Genomic DNA, 21,749 nt, shown 5'->3' with positions numbered 1-21,749 from the left:
ATAAGGAGAGTAAGGTGTTCCAAAGTCATGTAACATGGCATTAAATGTCATGTTCATTCTAAACCCAGCTCCACCATTGATTTTTTTTTTATTATTTTAGAAATCCATCACATTGCTATCTTTATAAGGATGATATACATGGTTTTTGCTATGTACTTCAATGGAAAAATAACTATTTAATTACAGTAAAAACACATGTTTCTATCATTGTTAAAATATCTATATTTGTATAAGAATTCAATAATAGCAAATTTAATATAAAAATTCTTATGTAAGAATTATAAAAATTCTATAGAATGTGCACATATGTTCCCTATCCTGAACCCCCCTCCCACCTCCCTCCCCATACCATTCCTCTGGGTCATCCCAGTGCACCAGCCCCAAGCATACTGTATATTACATTTGAGGCTATGAAATTGAGTTTCTAATCAAGCCAATGCACCTACATTTGAATTTAAGTGCATTTCAGTGGAGTTTGTCTCTTGACCACTGTTTTTATTGATCTAATATAAGGGTGATGGGCAGAGAGGCCTGGCATCTATGGTCCATGGGGTCTCAAAGAGTCGGACATGACTGAGTGACTAAAGTGAACTGAATTGAACAAGCCAAAGCTGCAGAATTTTGAACTAACTGCTAAAATCATTTGCTCATGGCTTTACTCTCTTCCAAGTATTCATTAGTATCATGTTATGATGCCGAGATTGGTGAACAGTTAGGCAAACACCATCCATTGAGACTCACTATGTTATGGTCTGAGTGATGAATTCTGCATAAAGAGACATATTTGGACTACATTACAGTTGTGATAGAGCAAGGCATTTCATAGAAATATTTAACGATAGCCCAGACACATTAACTGAAATGACTATGAGTATTTACATGAATAGAGTTCTGCTCAATAAGACTATTCAAAGTTTGGGACATTAGATTTTCAGCTACCAGGACAGACTGAAACCACACTTAAATTAACAACTTACTTTACACTTTTGTATGAAACTTACTTTCATCTCCTGTTTCAAACTCAAACTTCTGACTGTAGCCACTGTATCCTGCTGCAGTCCTCACTCGGATATGAAAAATGTACTTGGTGGCTGGCTTGAGACCTGTGATGATGACACTGGGGGCCTTGGACCTTGTGGAGGAATAGGTGAGTTGCTCATGCTCCTGGGGACAAAGAAAAGAAGAGAAAGGGATTGAAGCAGTTATTCTACTTTTACCTGTAGACACTGCAAAATTAAGCTGAGGAATTATGCTCTATCAAAAATATTGATTAAAAAGTGGTACAAGCATGGTTTTCCATAATTTGGCATTTAGTTATTTATCAATTATGATGCATATGATATGGTCTTGATTTGGAAATTTATTGAGAATGATGATTATTTTATATAAACTGTATTTGTATTTTTGGCGATTTGGATTTCTGACCCAACTCTAAGGAATGGTGGTGACGTGAGAGCACGTGTACACAGAATGGCAACTGCATCTTAAACAAATGGGCACATTAGGTCAGACCACACCAGCAGAGTGCAAGGAGCAAGGGTGGGAGAATTCAAGTACCCGCTACTCACTTCTACCCGCAGGTAGTGCCAAAATGCCGGCGCTATCCGTGGGTAGACCTGTGGGTAAAAGGAAAAATAAATTAATTGTTTTTTAAAGTTTGAAATCTTTTATCCCAAATCAAATGCACTGTTCTGAAACTCAGTGATTCCCCAGTAGTAACACTGAATTAATGCAACTTAAGACACAAAATGATGAAAATTTTCTTTTGAGGGAGAATATATTCTTCTGAAAATATACCACAGTTTATTTTGTAAAGATGTACAAGATACATAATGATTGTGAGGTAGATTTTACACAGTCTGTCCACGAGGGAGCATAAAAAACAGAGAACAGTACAAAAGACAGCACACCTGAGAAATCAGGCAGGACTGGAGGCTTGGTTCCTGGTGACCTGCAGCTAACTCCTCACTAACAGGAAACACAACTAACTGAATGCCCTAGTCACTCAGGGTCTTAAGTGGTTTGTCTTGTTCACAACCTGAGAACAATTTACTTGTGCCTTTAAGACTGTTCATGATAAGCTGGTGCCGGGAACACATTAAACTCAATTCTATTTTTGTATAGTGTTACTGTTCAATAACTTTATGGTGTTCTAACAGGGTAGCTGAAAAAAAATATATGAACAACTCTTCTAAATTCATAGGTCAAATTAGGCCACCATGTCCTTGAATTAATTCTCTACTATTCTCATTGTAATGTATCTAGAGATTCTCAGAGATATAAATAACTTTCAAGATCATTAATTAAATCACTCATTTGATGCTTATATTTGATCTGTCTTGATATTCCATCAAGATCCCATTTAGCCTTTGCCTGAAAACATGTGTTGTCCAGGAGACCTTCCAGATTAACAAACAAAGTTATAAAAATCCACAAACAGAATGTATCAAACTGCATTTATTGGCCAGTGATGCTACAAGATTTGTAACTATGAAAATGATTTTCCTTATGCTACTTTTGAAAAAATTCCTTATCTTAAAAGTCATTTTTAAACTTTATGGCTATATTTGTCAGAACTTTACATGCTACATGGTTATTCTCTGTCTAGCTGAGGAACTGCATTTGCATCTAACTCCAAATAGAACTGTTTATTAAACACAAAGTACAAAGATAAATGAGTGTTAACAATAGCAACACTTTAAGTAAAAGGACAAAACAGATAAACTGCAACTTATATTTAGCCCTAGGTCACTTCTAGATTAGAAAGTAAATAAATATCTGCCTGCTAAAAATCCAAGAAAATAAAGTCTATAAATGGCAGTAATTATCTGCTAAGGCCTTAAAGAAGAAGCTTTCTAAGATCAAGATCTTAATAATAATGGGGCTTAATTCCCATACTGTGGAGAAAAAAGTTTTCCCGGTGGCACAATAGTAAAGAATCCACCTGCAAATGCAGGAGATGCAAGAGATGTGGCTTTAGTCCCTGGGTCAGGAAGATCTCCTGGAGCAGGAAATGGCAACCCACTCCAGTATTCTTGCCTGGGAAATCCAAGGACAGAGGAGCCTGGTGGGCTACAGTCCACGGGGTGGCAAAGAGTAGGACATGACTGAGCAACTGAGCATGCACTACTGGAAGAGAAGATCCTGTTTCTGTAGAAGTTTGGAAAAACTTTTGGATGACTGTTCATTCTTAAATAGAAGAGAATATTTCACCTTTCAAAGAATTTTCTGCAATATAAGAGTTACAGTGTATTCTGAGTAGCATTTCACAATAAGTAATTATGATTGCTGCTATTGCTAAGTCGCTTCAGTCGTGTCCGACTCTGTGTGACCCCATTGACGGCAGCCCACCAGGCTCCCCCATCCCTGGGATTCTCCAGGCAAGAACACTGGAGTGGGTTGCCATTTCCTTCTCCAATGCATGAAAGTGAAAAGTGAAAGTGAAGTCGCTCAGTCGTGTCCGACTCTTAGCGACCCCATGGACTGCAGCCTACCAGGCTCCTCCGTCCATGGGATTTTCCAGGCAAGAGTACTGGAGTGGGGTGCCATTGCCTTCTCCGAATTATGATTGAGAGAATTTTAAATCTCTGAAAAAGGAATTTAGTCTTATCCTTAGGGACAGAGGATACGGATACAGACTGAAAAATTTGCTTAGAATGGCCCCATAATAATACAAAAACATAGTGAAGTGAAGGTCGCTCAGTCGTGTCTGACTCTTTGTGATCCCATGGACTATACAGTCCATGGAATTCTCCAGGCCAGAATACTGGGGTGGGTAGCCATTCCCTTCTCCAGGGGGTCTTCCCAACCCAGGGATCAAACCCAGGTTTCCCATATTGCAGGCAAATTCTTTACCAGCTGAGCCACAAGGGAAGCCCAAGAACACTGGAGTGGGTAGCCTATCCCTTCTCCAGTGGATCTTCCCAACCCAGGGATCAAACCAGGGTCTCCTGCATTGCAGGCAGATTCTTTACCAACTGAGCTATGAGGGAAGCCCCGGGAAGCCTTCATAAAAACATAACTTAATAGTAATTTATTACTCAGTAAAGTTACCAGGAGCAAAGGACTCCTTTTGCAAATAGGTTTTAGCATATCTACAGTTACACAGAAGTATGTCTATAACTACATCCCTGGAATAAAAATCACTAAGTAGGACGTATGCTCACACGGATCCTCTGACTGAATCACAGCATCACAGCGCCACTGCCCTGCCCCACATCTTGCCTTCTCTGAGCATGCCAAGGAAGGGAGAACAGAGAGTAGTCACGAGAGTTCCTCCTTCCAGGGCATCACAGCCCTCTCTCCTCCTGGTGTTTCCAAGCTCTTGGGAAACCAAGTCAGCACTTGTCCATGACAAGCATAGGGCACTACTGTCCCAGAGTAATTTTGCTTAATTCCCTTTCTGTGGCACAGCAACTCCAGTTCAAAGTAGCTGTGAGTAGGTAGAGACGGTGCTTTGCCACAGATCCAGGAGGGCTCAGTTCTGAATATGCCTGAATAGGGGATGTATGAGAGTTTTTCTAGAGTTTGTACAATATGGAATTGCTACTTGTATGATACTTATGTCTTCAACTTTGCTAGGTAATATATTCCACTGTTTATAATACTATCTAACAAGCTCTTCATCCTTGCTAAATCCATAGTAAAGTCTTCTCATTCTAAATATTATTCAATTTTAGTACTTGCTTTCTTGATCAAGCTTTCCAGAGGCTTGAACCAACTTTTGGCTTTATCTCTCTATCGTTCTTTGCTTTGATTTCATTTAATATCTTATCTTAATATAAATTATTTTCTTTCTTCGTATTAATTATGTTGTCTTCTAACTTCTTACATTTCATGCTTAACTTACTAATTGTCAGTGTACCTTTTCAAATACAGTGTAAGTCTACAAATTTCTAAGTACTGCACTTCTGTACTTTGTAAGTTTTCATGATATATTATTAACCAGTTCTAAGCATTTACTATTTTCCAAAAAATTGCTATTTTTTAGTCTTTGTGGCCAAACCAAGGTTATTATTTGCACACTTTTAAGGGTCAAAACAGGTTGTCAGGCAGTAAATAAATGACATTAAATGAAGCTCCAAAGGCATAACCCTATGGGTTGCAAAGTACACTGGACTGTGGTAAGATAACGCTGGCAATCTTATGTACTAATGCTTATTGGCTGAACATGAAACAGTTTTTGCACTATTTCCCCTTGGATGAGCATGACTAATACTATCAGTTGTGGGACAAAACATTTAGTAGCAATGCACTTAATATAATGATATATATATATCATTTCCTAAAATAAATGTGTAAACAATTTTTTGTTTGTATATTGTTATTCACATATACTAAAAACAAAGTCCAGAACTAGGACATTTACTGTCAAACAGAATACACATCTGTTATTCTCTAGAGATGTAGACATTTATTTAAGGTCTTCTTCTCAAGGGCAGATCCTGCAGCTTAGACTCATGATTGCCCCTTTCCAGCTTCTGAGAATCTAGTTTTCCTGGGAGTCTAATCTTATTGTCACATTGAATCTTTCATTTACCTGAAATGCTCTAAGCTTTATCTATATACAAGTCAACTTTTCATGGTCATTAACAGGGATGTTCTTACTAGAGTCTGGACCCTCTTAGCATTCAATTTGAAACCTAATTTAGTGAAAAGAAAATAGGCTCAGGTGTCTAGTCATTCAGGCTGTATCTTTCTGTAACCAAAGGTAATGTGATCTGTATCAACAGAAGGCTGCATGTAAATAATTCTGGGTTGGAATTCTCCTGTCCTGGGCTCAATTTGGGTTCTGCTTCTATTATGTACCTTGGTAAGTCACCTCCAGGATATTCATTTGCTCATGCAGAAAATTCATTCATTCCACTGACGTTTATTGAATGCTCACTAGGGTAAGGTTCTAGGGCACTATAGTAGATTTGGCTTACATAATTATCAAAGATCTACATAAGCAATTATATTCTGTAAGTTTTATGTCAGAAATATAAGCCTGCTCTCCCCTGTTGTGACTCATTCTCATCATGCCTCATCTTATTCTCTTGGGTTTCCCAGTCCCACTTATGGAAGAAGATTCAATAGGCCAATAAAGTGGTCACTTTTTTTTTTTTTAACTGACTTGTTCTTGTTCTTTTTTTTTTAAATTTTATTTTATTTAACTTTACAATATTGTATTGGTTTTGCCATGTATCAAAATGAATCTGCCACAGGTATACATGTGTTCCCCATCCTGAACCCTCCTCCCTCCTCCCTCCCCATACCATCCCTCTGGGTCACTTTTTAACTGGTTTGCTTTCTCTTAAAGTATTTGGCTGATCACACACACACACATACACTCACATACATAAAGTCTTTGGGTCTAAATGGATTTCTATAAGTTTTTTTTCTTAAATTTTAAACTAATTTGATTACACATGTGGTTAAAAGTTATGTTGTAGAGATTTTGCTACAGACATATAGATCTATATATATACCAGCAGTCATAAGGTAACAGCCATGATTTGTGCAATGCTTTACAATTTTCTTTTTTTTTTAATTTTATTTTATTTTTAAACCTGAAACACTGTATTAGTTTTGCCAAACATCAAAACGAATCCACCACAGGTATACATGTGCTCCCCATTCTGAACCCTCCTCCCTCCTCCCTCCCCACACCATCCCTCTGGGTCGTCCCAGTGCACCAGCCCCAAGTATCCAGTATCGAGCATTGAACCTGGACTGGCAACTCGTTTCATACATGATATTACACATGTTTCAATGCCATTCTCCCAAATCTTCCCACCGTCTCCCTCTCCAACAGAGGCCATTAGACTGTTCTATACATCAGTGTCTCTTTTGCTGTCTCGTATACAGGGTTATTGTTACGATCTTTCTAAATTCCATATATATGCATTAGTATACTGTATTGGTGTTTTTCTTTCTGGCTTACTTCACTCTGTATAATAGGCTCCAGTTTCATCCACCTCATTAGAACTGATTCAAATGTGTTCTTTTTAATGGCTGAGTAGTACTCCATTGTGTATATGTACCACAGCTTCACACACATTCTTTATGTAATACTCATAATAATCTTATGGCAAGAAGAACTAGTAATATTTTTGGTCTCACTTAGCATATGATGGAACAGGTCCAGAAAGAATAAGTCACTTACTAAAGCAAGTCACATAACTAGTCAGCAGCTTCTGTTAAAGTTGTGGTTTTTCACTATCCCCAAGTCAGGCAGATACATGTAGCACAAAAATGCTTATAAATTAGACTTTGAGCCAAGGTTATTTTTACACACTTTATGTTCTTGGTTATCTAATCACTAGAAATAACTTTAAATTTATGGTGGACTGTGAAGCAGGACATGAGTTTGAGTAAACTCCTGGAGTTGGTGATGGACAGGGAGGCCTGATGTGTTGCAGTCCATGGGGTCCTAAAGAGTTGGACACGACTGAGTGACTGAACTGAATTGAACTGAACTGTGAACCAGATAGTAATGATTTTATGGCATTAGAATATTTTTAAATAAAAGTTCCTCAGTGGCAGCAAGAATTCTCAACATTGAAAATTTCAAGTAGTAATATCAAAGATAAAGTTATTTTCTATTAAGGTTAACACATCTATTTAGTGTTTTTTCTATTTTGATATTATGTCATATGGACAGATTTCATGAAATTCCAAGGGGCTTATATTAATAATTCACCCAATCTTTCAAAGCATATTATTTCTATTTGGGGCTGGGAATAGAATTTGCTTGATAACATCCAGGAGATTCTTCTAGAATTTTTGATGTACGATGGTACCCTACATGGCTTTATAAACAGAACAGCACTAAGAGGACAGATTAAAGCACTGTTGGATTTTTCTTTATCCTTTCAAGTCATGCCAAGTTTCAGTCATCAGGAATAGGGAAAAGTAGTATTAAAAATTAGCATTCTACTACCACAATCATTATTTTTTAATATCAATGTCCTAATTAAGCCAATGGTAAAGTTCCTGTTCTGCTGGATAGAAGACTGAAGCTATAGATTCCTAAGAAAATTAAAAAAAAAAAGTAGATATTAATAGCTCTGCTTGGGGTCCTCTAAGTTAGTGGTCTCCAACTTCTTTGGCACCTGGGACTGGTTTCATGGAGGACAATTTTTCTTCGGACTTAGGTGTAGGGGATGGAGTGTGCAACCTAGATCCCTCACATGCGCAATTCATAGTAGAATCTGTACTTTTATGACAATCTAATAGTCTAATAATCTAATGCCACTGCTGATCTTCAGGCAGTAATGTGAGTGATGGAGAGTGGCTGCAAATGTAGATGAAGCTTTGCTTGTTAACCCACTGCTCACTGCCTGCTGTGTGGCCTGCTTTCTAACAGGTCAGGGACCAGCAGCAGTTCTTGGCTCGAGGGTTGGGGACCCCTAGCTTAATTATTTTTTGTCGTTTGTCTCTTTTCATTTTTGTATCTGTCTTTTTCACTCTGCATCTCTGTCTCTCTGTCTTTCTCTCTCTCACACACACACACAATCCATCAACAAATTCATGGTAGAAGACCCTTGAAATGTCTCCACAATAATCTTCTCAAAACTAAACAAATTAAAACCACATTTAGAACATGGTCTGTAGCAGAATATTTTTCCTGACAAAGCGAGAACTGCATAGCCTAGAAACGTAACTTTTGAAAGTTTATCAAAGAATCTTGTTGTCTAAACAATGGTATAAACAAATCTGAAAATATTTTACTTAAATTAAATGAAGTCATTTCACATGACCTCCAGTTAAAGGAAAGCTTGTGTACTAGATCCTGTCAGAGTTTAATAATTATTTTCCAAAGAAGAGGGATACTGAATTTGGTTGCTTTTATTTTAAAGGTCGTTATTACAAGAATGAATCCTAGGTGGGGGTAGGTACTTATCATACCCCGGCTGAAAGATTTCTTAAGATTTTTCATATTTTTACTTTGATGTTGTAATTTCCTGATTACTAATGTGGATTCTCACGTGCTGTTGAAGTTGAAACAAAGATATTAGTTTCTGGAAAGGACAGCTTCCCTAAAATTAATACATGGGCATTGTGCTTGGTTCTTCAGTTTGTTTTTGAATTTAATTAGAATGAGATCTTTTAATGTTCTTTGAGAGTCACCAACTCCCAGTGCACTCCAATTGCAGGATTTGTAAAATAGAGCATCAGAATGAGCTGTGCGAGTCCAGGAACTGAAGTTATATTGTGTCTGTAAGATAGACATAATTATAAAAGAGTTTATAGTTCCAAAAAGTCATCCATTTCCATTCTTGTATCAGTTTATTTGATTCATTCCAAAGAAGTATTAATCTATTTCTTTTTTAAGAGCTCTTTAGAGAGAGAATCTTATTCTACTCTAGGCAAACCATATGGTACACAGGCTCTTCCTAAAGTCTAAGTTAATTGTCTTACTAAACTTTAAAAATAATATTTCTTTCTAATATGTGGAAAATGACTCTCCTAATGACTGAGCTGTAATAAGCCGTTATTTTCTCTCTGCTAATTATGACTGTCTACCCAGAAATCCATAGAAGATTAACTGAAAATATTTAGAACTAATAAGTCAATTAGTTAGCCAACATACAATTATCAGTTAATTTCTTATACACTAGCAATGCCCAGTAAAATTGTATTTTAAAATATTCCATTTACCATAGCAACAAAAAACTTATAGTTTATGACAAGAAATATGCAAGACCTATATGAGTAAATCTATAAGTGCTTGCTGTATAAAAAAGCAAGTCCCTTATTCATCTTGTGTTATTGCAATGCAGAGATCTTTTGTAGAATACCACATAGCAGCAGTAAAAGCAGCAGCCTGATTTTCTTTTTTCTTGAATGGATTAAATACAATTATGTTTGATTTAGGTTTTTAATAGGTATCTAGGTGAGAACTTTTCTTCTTTTTTCTTACACTATAATTTTGTTTGTATTATGCTTTTAAAATGTGAAATGAGTATTAAATGTTATAAAACAATTTATCTGTATTTGCAAAAGTAATTATACATTTTCCACCTTAATATAGTATATACTTATGAATACAATTATGTTTGATTTAGGTTTTTAATAGGTATCTAGGTGAGAACTTTTCTTCTTTTTTCTTACACTATAATTTTGTTTGTATTATGCTTTTAAAATGTGAAATGAGTATTAAATGTTATAAAACAATTTATCTGTATTTGCAAAAGTAATTATACATTTTCCACCTTAATATAGTATATACTTATGAATAACTATCTTTGCATTCCTAAGATAATCCCTACTTGTTAACATCTGGTTATAATATAGTTCTAAAATTTTTATTGCAGTTTTTGATTCAATTTGAAAATATTTCAAACAGAATTTTTATACCTCTCTTTAAATGATCTTGGCCTAGAGTTTTCTTATTTTTTCCTTTCTATTATCAATATTTGGTTGTACTATTTGAGTTAGGTTATATTTAAGAGAATATATTATGAAACTTTTTCATTTTTTAATGTTCTAGAATAATTGATATAACATGGTAATTATCTGTTCCTTAAAACCTCAATTGAGATAGATCTTTTCAGGGACAGATATTTGGCCATGTTTTAAAATTATTTTACCCTATATTCAGATATTCTTCCTATTCATTTTTGTTAATCAACAGAAAATTATCCATTACATTTATAGATCTAAATTTACAATTAGGCTTGACTTATCATTGAAGATCTCTTTAATAAATATCATTTCCCTCCTTCCTGTCAAGCTTGCTTACTTTATCAGTCTTCAAAAACACTGGCTTTTGATTTTATAAATTAAATACAGTTTCTTGATTCAGTTTCATTAATTTTTTATTTTACACTTATTCATTTCTTCTTTCTCATCTTTTTCTGCATGGGTCATATACAAAGTTTGGATATATATGTTTCTTAATGTCATTAATTTTAAAATAGTTTGTAATTTAAGTCTATTACTCTTTGGTGGCTTAGACAGTAGAAAATCAGCCTGTAATGAGGGAAGCCCGGGTTTGATCCCTGGATTGGGAAGATCTCCTGGAGAAGGAAATGGCAATGCACTCTGTATTCTTGCCTAGAGAATTCCATGGATAGAGGAGCCTCGTAGGCTATAGTCCATGGGGTCACAAAGAGTCAAACATGACTGAGCAACTTTCACTTCACTTCACTCTTTAATGTATATTATTTAAGATAATATTCTCAACTTTCAAACAAACAGATCACAGGGTGGCATGGCAGAATTAAACATTTTTTCTTTTGCTACATAATTTTAAAGAAATGATTCAAAGAATTACAGAATAATTTTATACTATCTGGTTCCTTCCTCTTGTTATTTCAATGTGTATCAATATATACCCCTAGGTAGGCAGCAATAGCCTCAAAAACGTGATATCAGTTCCTTCAAAGAACAAAATAAAAAGTAAAGGAGTGTTGGATACATCAGTTCAGTTCAGTCGCTCAGTCATGTCCGACTCTTTGCGACCCCATGAATCGCAGGACTCCAGGCCTCCCTGTCCATCACCAACTCCCAGAGTTCACTCAGACTCACGTCCATCGAGTCAGTGATGCCATCCAGCCATCTCATCCTCTGTCGTCCCCTTCTCCTCCTGCCCCCAATGCCTCCCAGCATCAGAATCTTTTCCAATGAGTCAACTCTTCGCATGAGGTGGCCAAAGTACTGGAGTTTCAGCTTTAGCATCATTCCTTCCAAAGAAATCCCAGGGCTGATCTCCTTCAGAATGGACTGGTTGGATCTCCTTGCAGTCCAAGGGACTCTCAAGAGTCTTCTCCAACACCACAGTTCAAGAGAATCAATTCTTCAGCGCTCAGCCTTCTTCACAGTCCAACTCTCACATCATACATGACCACAGGAAAAACCATAGCCTTGACTAGATGGACCTTTGTTGGCAAAGTAATGTCCCTGCTTTTGAATATGCTATCTAGGTTGGTCATAACTGTCCTTCCAAGGAGTAAGCGTCTTTTAATTTCATGGCTGCAGTCACCATCTGCGGTGATTTTGGAGCCCCAGAAAATAAAGTCTGACACTGTTCCACTGTTTCCCCATCTATTTTCCATGAAGTGATGGGACCAGATGCCATGATCTTTGTTTTCTGGATGTTGAGCTTTAAGCCAACTTTTTCATTCTCCTCTTTCACTTTCATCAAGAGGCTTTTTAGTTTCTCTTCACTCTGCCATAAGGGTAGTGTCATCTGCATATCTGAGATTATTGATATTTCTCCTGGCAATCTTGATTCCAGCTTGTGTTTCTTACAGTCCAGTGTTTCTCATGATGTACTCTGCATATGTTAAATAAGCAGGGTGACAATATACAGCTTTGACGTACTCCTTTTCCTATTTGGAACCAGTCTGTTGTTCCATGTCCAGTTCTAACTGTTGCTTCCTGACCTACATACAAATTTCTCAAGAGGCAGGTCAGGTGGTCTGGTATTCCCATCTCTTTCAGAATTTTCCACAGTTTATTGTGATCCACACAGTCAAAGGCTTTGGCATAGTCAAAAAAGCAGAAATAGATGTTTTTCTGGAACTCTCTTGCTATTTCAATGATCCAGCGGATGTTGGCAATTTGATCTCTGGTTCCTCTGCCTTTTCTAAAGCCAGTTTGAACATCTGGAAGTTCATGGTTCACATATTGCTGAAGCCTGGCTTGGAGAATTTTGAGCATTAGATAGTGTTTAATATTAATGTATATCTACTGATTGATATCCTCAAAGGAATACCTAGCCATCTTTTAACATATGGTGCAGCTCTGGTCACATGTCATTGGGAACTGGACTACAATGAATTGTGCTCCAATGTGGAAGTGCAAATTGGGGTGGCTTCCAGCTCACACTGATTCTCTGAAGACCAGATCTAAGTTAGCTCCACAATCATGGGAAAATAGGGCTGGTGCCCAACAAAGATGATTGTCTCAAATATAAATGACAACATAAATGCTTATGGATTTCTTCTCCAGTGATACTTAATTCATAATGAGAAGATATATAGAGAGAATTATATTGAATAACCTCAGTTTTTCTGATTGCTGCACTCCTGAGTCTAGAACATTCTACTATGCCTTGGATGAGACATTTTGACATCCTTAAGTAATCATCACAGTTGGGTTTTTTTGCTGGTAAACAAAAGAGTTGTTTTCTTTTTTTACATTCATTTAAGTATACAAGATGAAATTCTTAACTTGGAAGGAAAAAGAGTTAACAAGCTAGTTGGTAGAGTGTACTAAGTTAGTGGGTAAAGTGTATTTCTTTTTTAATTTTTACTTAAAAATTGGCAACTGCTATGACAAAATTACAAATTAAGTGTGAGTAAAAAAATATAGAAGTAGGGGGAGGAGCCAAGATGGCGGAGGAGTAGGACGGGGAGAACACTTTCTCCCCCACAAATTCATCAAAAGAGCATTTAAACGTCGAGTAAATTCCACAAAACAACTTCTGAATGCCGGCAGAGGACATCAGGCACCCAGAAAAGCAGCCCAACTCTTCGAAAGGAGGTAGGAAAAAATATAAAAGACAAAAAAAGAGACAAAAGAGGGAGGGACGGAGTTCTGTCCCGGGAAGGGAGTCTTAAAAAGAGAGAAGTTTCCAAACACCAGGAAACCCTCTCACTGCCGAATCTGTGCCGAGCTTTGGAAGCACAGAGGGCAACATAAAAGGGAGGGGAAAAAAAATAAACAATTAAAAATCGCGGATTGTGAGCCCTACGGTAACTCCCCCAGCGGAGAAGCAGCGCAGACGCCTGCACACGGCATTAGCAAGCGGGGGCTGGGCAGGGAAGTGCGGCGCGGGCTGTGTCCCTTAGAGTAAGAATCGGGCCGAATGTCCTGAGCACTATCTGAGCGAAATAATTTGGGCTAGCAAACCAGACTGTGGGATATCTACCATGCGAAAAGCCAGCCCTAACCTAAGACACCGCCAGGCCCGCGCACAGAACAAAGGACTGAACAGAGATAGCCGTCTGCAGACCTTCCCCCTCCGGTGACAGGCAGCCAGAGCCGGAAGGGGGACATCGCAGCCCCAGAGAGACACTATCTATAAAACTGTAAGCAGGCTTCTTTGCTAACTAAAACTTCTTGGGGGTCTGGACGGTCAACATCTGCCTGAGAAGGTGCGCCGGTTTTACACCCAGATAACCGAGTGGCGGGGAGGCGATAAGTCGCAGCATTGGCGCCCGCCAAACACCTCATCACCTGAGCTGCTCGGATCTGGGAAGAACACAAAACGCAGGCCCAACCGAGTCTGCGCCTCTGAGGACTACCCGAGTGCCTGAACCTGAGCGGCTTGGACCTGGGAGCTCAGCCCAGGGCCGGCCTCTGATTGTTCCCGACGGAACAACCTAGAGCCCGAGCAGTGTGGGCAGGGAGGCTACGCGCGCCGTGAGCGGGGGCAGACCCAGTGTGGCTGAGGCACTGCGAGCGCACGCCAGTGTTATCTGTTTGCAGCATCCCTCCCTCCCTCCCCACAGCGCGGCTGAACAAGTGAGCCTAAATTAAAAAAAAAAAAAAAAAAAAGTGTCCTCAACCATCCCCTTTGTGTCAGGGCGGGAACCAGACACTGAAGAGACCAGCAAACAGAAGAAGCTATAACAGAGGGAAACGCCTTGGAAGCTACAGGCCATAGATTAAAACCCTGTGGTTACTACGGATTACATAGGAAGGGGCCTATAGATCTTGAGAAATATAAGTCGGACTAAGGAACTGCCAAAAATGAACTGAACCCACAATACTCACAACAAAACCAGAGAAAGACCTAGATATATTTTTACTATTTTTACGATCAATCTTTCTTTCTTTTTTTTTTTAATTAAAAAAAAAATTTTTTTTAAAGTCCTCTATTGTCCTTTAATTTTCACTTTTATAACTATTACTTTGCAAAAAAAAAAAAAAGACCCCCTTTTTTTTTTTTTCTTCTTCAGCAAACTTCATATATATATTTTATAATTTTTTGACCGTGGTTTTTTTTTTGTTTGTTTGTTTTTTTCTTTTTTCTTTTTCTTCTTTTCTTTAACATTGTATTTTTGAAAATCCAAACTCTACTCTAGATTTTTAATTTTAGCCTTTTGATATATGTTATCAATTTTGTACCTATAGTTTTTTTCATAATTTCTGTGACTTTTTTTTTCCTCTGTTTCTTTCTCTTCTTCTTTTATATAACATTGTATATCTGCAATTCCAAACTCTACTCAAGATTTTTAATTTATGCTTTTTGGTATTTGATATCAATTTTGTACCTGTATTTTCTTTATAATTTTTGTGACATTGTTTTTGTTGGTTTGTTTGTTTTCTCTATTTTTCTTCTTCTTTTTTTTTTTTTTAACGTTGTATTTTTGAAATTCCAAACTCTACTCTAGATTTTTAATTTTTGCTTTTTGGTATTAGTTATCAATTTTGTACCTGTAGTTTCTTTATTACTTTCATGACCTTGTTTGTTTTTCTTTGTTCGTTTTTTCTCTCTTTCTTTTCCTTCTTCTTTTCATTAACATCGCATTTTAGAAATTCCAAACTCTACTCTAGATTTCTAATTTTTGTTTTTATGTATTTGTTACCAATTTTATACCTTTAAGAACCCAATCTTCAGGACCCATTTTTCACTAGTGTACGAGATTACTGGCTTGACTGCTCTCTCTCCCTTTGGACTCTCCATTTTCTCCACCAGGTCACCTGTATCTCCTCCCTAACCCCTCTCTACTCTACCCAACTCTGTGAATTTCTGTGTGTTCCAGACGGTGGAGAACACTTAAGGAACTGATTACTGGCTGGATCTGTCTCCCTCCTTTTCATTTCCCCCTTTTACCCTTCTGGCCACCTCTGTCTCCTGCCTCCTTCTTCTCTTCCCTGTATAACTCCGTGAACATCTCTGAGCGGTCCAGTTGTGGAGTGCACATAAGGAAGTGACTACTGGCTAGCCCACTCTCTCCACTATTGATTCCACCTCATCTCATTTGGGTCACCTCTAACTCCCTCCTCCCTCTTCTCTTCTCCATGTAACGCTGTGAACCTCTCTGAGTGACCCTCACAGTAGAGAAACTTTTCATCTTTAACGTAGATGTTTTATCAGTGGTGCTGTATAGAAGGAGAAGTTTTGAAACTACTGTAAAATTAAGACCGATAACTGGAAGTAGCAGGCTTAAGTCCAAACCCTGACTCCAGGGAACTCCTGACTCCAAGGAACATTAATTGACAGGAGCTCATCAAACGCCTCCATACCGACACTGAAACCAAGCACCACACAAGGGCCAACAAGTTCCAGGGAAAGACATAACAAGCAAATTCTCCAGCAACAAAGGAACACAGCCCTGAGCTTCAAGATACAGGCTGCCCAAAGTCACCCCAAAACCATAGACATCTCATAACTCATTACTGGACATTTCATTACACTCCAGAGAGAAGAAATACAGCTCCATCCACCAGAACATCGACACAAGCTTCCCTAACCAGGAAACCTTGACAAGCCACCTGTACAAACCCACACACAGCGAGGAAATGCCACAATAAAGAGAACTCCACAAACTGCCAGAATACAGAAAGGACACCCCAAACTCAGCAATTTAAACAAGATGAAGAGACAGAGGAATAGCCAGCAGATAAAGGAACAGGATAAATGCCCACCAAACCAAACAAAAGAGGAAGAGATAGGGAATCTACCTGATAAAGAATTCCGAATAATGATAGTGAAATTGATCCAAAATCTTGAAATTAAAATGGAATCACAGATAAATAGCCTGGAGGCAAGGATTGAGAAGATGCAAGAAAGGTTTAACAAGGACTTAGAAGAAATAAAAAAGAGTCAATATATAATGAATAATGCAATAGGTGAAATTAAAAACACTCTGGAGGCAACAAATAGTAGAATAACAGAGGCAGAAGATAGGATTAGTGAATTAGAAGATAGAATGGTAGAAATAAATGAATCAGAGAGGATAAAAGAAAAACGAATTAAAAGAAATGAGGACAATCTCAGAGACCTCCAGGACAATATTAAATGCTACAACATTCGAATCATAGGGATCCCAGAAGAAGAAGACAAAAAGAAAGACCATGAGAAAATACTTGAGGAGATAATAGTTGAAAACTTCCCTAAAATGGGGAAGGAAATAATCACCCAAGTCCAAGAAACCCAGAGAGTCCCAAACAGGATAAACCCAAGGCGAAACACCCCAAGACACATAGTAATCAAATTAACAAAGATCAAACACAAAGAACAAATATTAAAAGCAGCAAGGGAAAAACAACAAATAACACACAAGGGAATTCCCATAAGGATAACAGCTGACCTTTCAATAGAAACTCTTCAAGCCAGGAGGGAATGGCAAGACATACTTAAAATGATGAAAGAAAATAACCTACAGCCCAGATTATTGTACCCAGCAAGGATCTCATTCAAGTATGAAGGAGAAATCAAAAGCTTTTCAGACAAGCAAAAGCTGAGAGAATTCTGCACCACCAAACCAGCTCTCCAACAAATACTAAAGGATATTCTCTAGACAGGAAACACAAAAATTGTGTATAAATTCGAACCCAAAACAATAAAGTAAATGGCAACGGGGTCATACTTATCAGTAATTACCTTAAACGTAAATGGGTTGAATGCCCCAACCAAAAGACAAAGACTGGCTGAATGGATACAAAAACAAGACCCCTGCATATGTTGTCTACAAGAGACCCACCTCAAAACTGGGGACACATACAGACTGAAAGTGAAGGGCTGGAAAAAGATTTTCCATGCGAATAGGGACCAAAAGAAAGCAGGAGTAGCAATACTCATATCAGATAAAATAGACTTTAAAACAAAGGCTGTGAAAAGAGACAAAGAAGGTCACTACATAATGATCAAAGGATCAATCCAAGAAGAAGATATAACAATTATAAATATATATGCACCCAACACGGGAGCACCGCAGTATGTAAGACAAATGCTAACAAGTATGAAAGAAGAAATTAACAATAACACAATAATAGTGGGAGACTTTAATACCCCACTCACACCTATGGATAGATCAACTAAACAGAAAATTAACAAGGAAACACAAACTTTAAACGATACAATAGACCAGTTAGACCTAATTGATATCTATAGGACATTTCATCCCAAAACAATGAATTTCACCTTCTTCTCAAGCGCACATGGAACCTTCTCCAGGATAGATCACATCCTGGGCCATAAAGCTAGCCTTGGTAAATTCAAAAAAATAGAAATCATTCCAAGCATCTTTTCTGGCCACAATGCAGTAAGATTAGATCTCAATTACAGGAGAAAAACTATTAAAAAATCCAACATATGGAGGCTGAACAACACGCTGCTGAATAACCAACAAATCACAGAAGAAATCAAAAAAGAAATCAAAATTTGCATAGAAACGAATGAAAATGAAAACACAACAACCCAAAACCTGTGGGACACGGTAAAAGCAGTCCTAAGGGGAAAGTTCATAGCAATACAGGCACACCTCAAGAAACAAGAAAAAAGTCAAATAAATAACCTAACTCTACACCTAAAGCAACTAGAAAAGGAAGAAATGAAGAACCCCAGGGTTAGTAGAAGGAAAGAAATCTTAAAAATTAGAGCAGAAATAAATGCAAAAGAAACAAAAGAGACCATAGCAAAAATCAACAAAACCAAAAGCTGGTTCTTTGAAAGGATAAATAAAATTGACAAACCATTAGCCAGACTCATCAAGAAACAAAGGGAGAAAAATCAAATCAATAAAATTAGAAATGAAAATGGAGAGATCACAACAGACAACACAGAAATACAAAGGATCATAAGAGACTACTATCAACAATTATATGCCAATAAAATGGACAACGAGGAAGAAATGGACAAATTCTTAGAAAAGTACAACTTTCCAAAACTCGATCAAGAAGAAATAGAAAATCTTAACAGACCCATCACAAGCACGGAAATTGAAACTGTAATAAAAAATCTTCCAGCAAACAAAAGCCCAGGTCCAGACGGCTTCACAGCTGAATTCTACCAAAAATTTAGAGAAGAGCTAACACCTATCCTGCTCAAACTCTTCCAGAAAATTGCAGAGGATGGTAAACTTCCAAACTCATTCTATGAGGCCACCATCACCCTAATCCCAAAACCTGACAAAGATCCCACAAAAAAAGAAAACTACAGGCCAATATCACTGATGAACATAGATGCAAAAATCCTTAACAAAATTCTAGCAATCAGAATCCCACAACACATTAAAAAGATCATACACCATGACCAAGTGGGCTTTATCCCAGGGATGCAAGGATTCTTCAATATCCGCAAATCAATCAATGTAATACACCACATTAACAAATTGAAAAATAAAAACCATATGATTATCTCAATAGATGCAGAGAAAGCCTTTGACAAAATTCAACATCCATTTATGATCAAAACTCTCCAGAAAGCAGGAATAGAAGGAACATACCTCAACATAATCAAAGCTATATATGACAAACCCACAGCAAACATTATCCTCAATGGTGAAAAATTGAAAGCATTTCCTCTAAAGTCAGGAACAAGACAAGGGTGCCCACTTTCACCATTACTATTCAACATAGTTTTGGAAGTTTTGGCCACAGCAATCAGAACAGAAAAAGAAATAAAAGGAATCCAAATTGGAAAAGAAGAAGTAAAGCTCTCACTATTTGCAGATGACATGATCCTCTACATAGAAAACCCTAAAGACTCCACCAGAAAATTACTAGAACTAATCAATGACTATAGTAAAGTTGCAGGATATAAAATCAACACCCAGAAATCCCTTGCATTCCTATACACTAATAATGAGGAAAACAGAAAGAGAAATTAAGGAAACAATTCCATTCACCATTGCAACGGAAAGAATAAAATACTTAGGAATATATCTACCTAAAGAATCTAAAGACCTATATATAGAAAACTATAAAACACTGGTGAAAGAAATCAAAGAGGACACTAACAGATGGAGAAATATACCATGTTCATGGATTGGAAGAATCAATGTAGTGAAAATGAGTATACTACCCAAAGCAATCTATAGATTCAATGCAATCCCTATCAAGCTACCAACAGCATTCTTCACAGAGCTAGAACAAATAATTTCACAATTTGTATGGAAAAACAAAAAACCTCGAATAGCCAAAGCAATCTTGAGAAAGAAGAATGGAACTGGAGGAATCAACCTACCTGACTTCAGGCTCTACTACAAAGCCACAGTTATCAAGACAGTATGGTACTGGCACAAAGACAGAAATATAGATCAATGGAACAAAATAGAAAGCCCAGAGATAAATCCACGCACATATGGACACCTTATCTTCGACAAAGGAGGCAAGAATATACAATGGATTAAAGACAATCTCTTTAACAAGTGGTGCTGGGAACTCTGGTCAACCACTTGTAAAAGAATGAAACTAGAACACTTTCTAACACCATACACAAAAATAAACTCAAAATGGATTAAAGATCTAAACGTAAGACCAGAAACTATAAAACTCCTAGGGGAGAACATAGGCAAAACACTCTCTGACATACATCACAGCAGGATCCTCTATGACCCACCTCCCAGAATATTGGAAATAAAAGCAAAAATAAACAAATGGGACCTAATTAACCTTAAAAGCTTCTGCACATCAAAGGAAACTATTAGCAAGGTGAAAAGACAGCCTTCAGAATGGGAGAAGATAATAGCAAATGAAGCAACTGACAAACAACTAATCTCGAGGATATACAAGCAACTCCTACAGCTCAACTCCAGAAAAATAAATGACCCAATCAAAAAATGGGCCAAAGAACTAAATAGACATTTCTCCAAAGAAGACATCCAGATGGCTAACAAACACATGAAAAGATGCTCAACATCACTCATTATCAGAGAAATGCAAATCAAAACCACTATGAGGTACCATTTCACACCAGTCAGAATGGCTGTGATCCAAAAGTCTACAAGTAATAAATGCTGGAGAGGGTGTGGAGAAAAGGGAACCCTCTTACACTGTTGGTGGGAATGCAAACTAGTACAGCCACTATGGAGAACAGTGTGGAGATTCCTTAAAAAACTGGAAATAGACATGCCTTATGATCCAGCAATCCCACTGCCGGGCATACACACTGAGAAAACCAGAAGGGAAAGAGACACGAGTACCCCAATGTTCATCGCAGCACTGTTTATAATAGCCAGGACATGGAAGCAACCTAGATGTCCATCAGCAGATGAATGGATAAGAAAGCAGTGGTACATATACACAATGGAGTATTATTCAGCCATTAAAAAGAATAAATTTGAATCAGTTCTAATGAGGTGGATGAAACTGGAGCCTATTATACAGAGTGAAGTAAGCCAGAAAGAAAAACACCAATACAGTATACTAACACATATATATGGAATTTAGAAAGATGGTAACAATAACCCTGTGTACGAGACAGCAAAAGAGACACTGATGTATAGAACAGTCTTATGGGCTCTGTGGGAGAGGGAGAGGGTGGGAAGATTTGGGAGAATGGCATTGAAACATGTAAAATATCATGTATGAAACGAGTTGCCAGTCCAGGTTCGATGCACGATACTGGATGCTTGGGGCTGGTGCACTGGGACGACCCAGAGGGATGGAATGGGGAGGGAGGAGGGAGGAGGGTTCAGGATGGGGAACACATGTATACCTGTGGCAGATTCATTTCGATATTTGGCAAAACTAATACAATGTTGTAAAGTTTAAAAATAAAATAAAATTAAAAAAAAAAAAGAAATAAACTTGATATAACCATTACAACAACAACAACAAAAAAAATATAGAAGTAGATCTTC

The 21,749-nt window shown here is 37.5% G+C and overlaps 1 protein-coding gene across 2 annotated transcripts in view; it reads right to left on the bottom strand.

The window, feature by feature from the left end:
• EPHA6 (EPH receptor A6) overlaps positions 1-21,749 on the bottom strand; it is a 1,039,321-nt gene that overhangs the window by 334,207 nt on the left and 683,365 nt on the right. The window contains exons 2-3 of one of the 2 annotated variants that reach the window (XM_025282425.3): positions 1,569-1,616; positions 1,002-1,164 (exon numbers count right to left, since the gene is read on the bottom strand). In XM_025282425.3, the coding sequence (XP_025138210.2) occupies positions 1,002-1,164; positions 1,569-1,616 (211 nt within the window). The remainder of the gene's footprint in view (positions 1-1,001; positions 1,165-1,568; positions 1,617-21,749) is intronic. The other variant, XM_025282417.3, reaches the window with a different exon arrangement.

This window comes from Bubalus bubalis, chromosome 1 (assembly GCF_019923935.1).
Source record: "Bubalus bubalis isolate 160015118507 breed Murrah chromosome 1, NDDB_SH_1, whole genome shotgun sequence".
Lineage (NCBI taxonomy): Eukaryota > Metazoa > Chordata > Mammalia > Artiodactyla > Bovidae > Bubalus > Bubalus bubalis.
The sequence above is the reverse complement of the archived record's forward strand: the minus strand, read 5'-3'. Positions and strand labels throughout refer to the sequence as shown.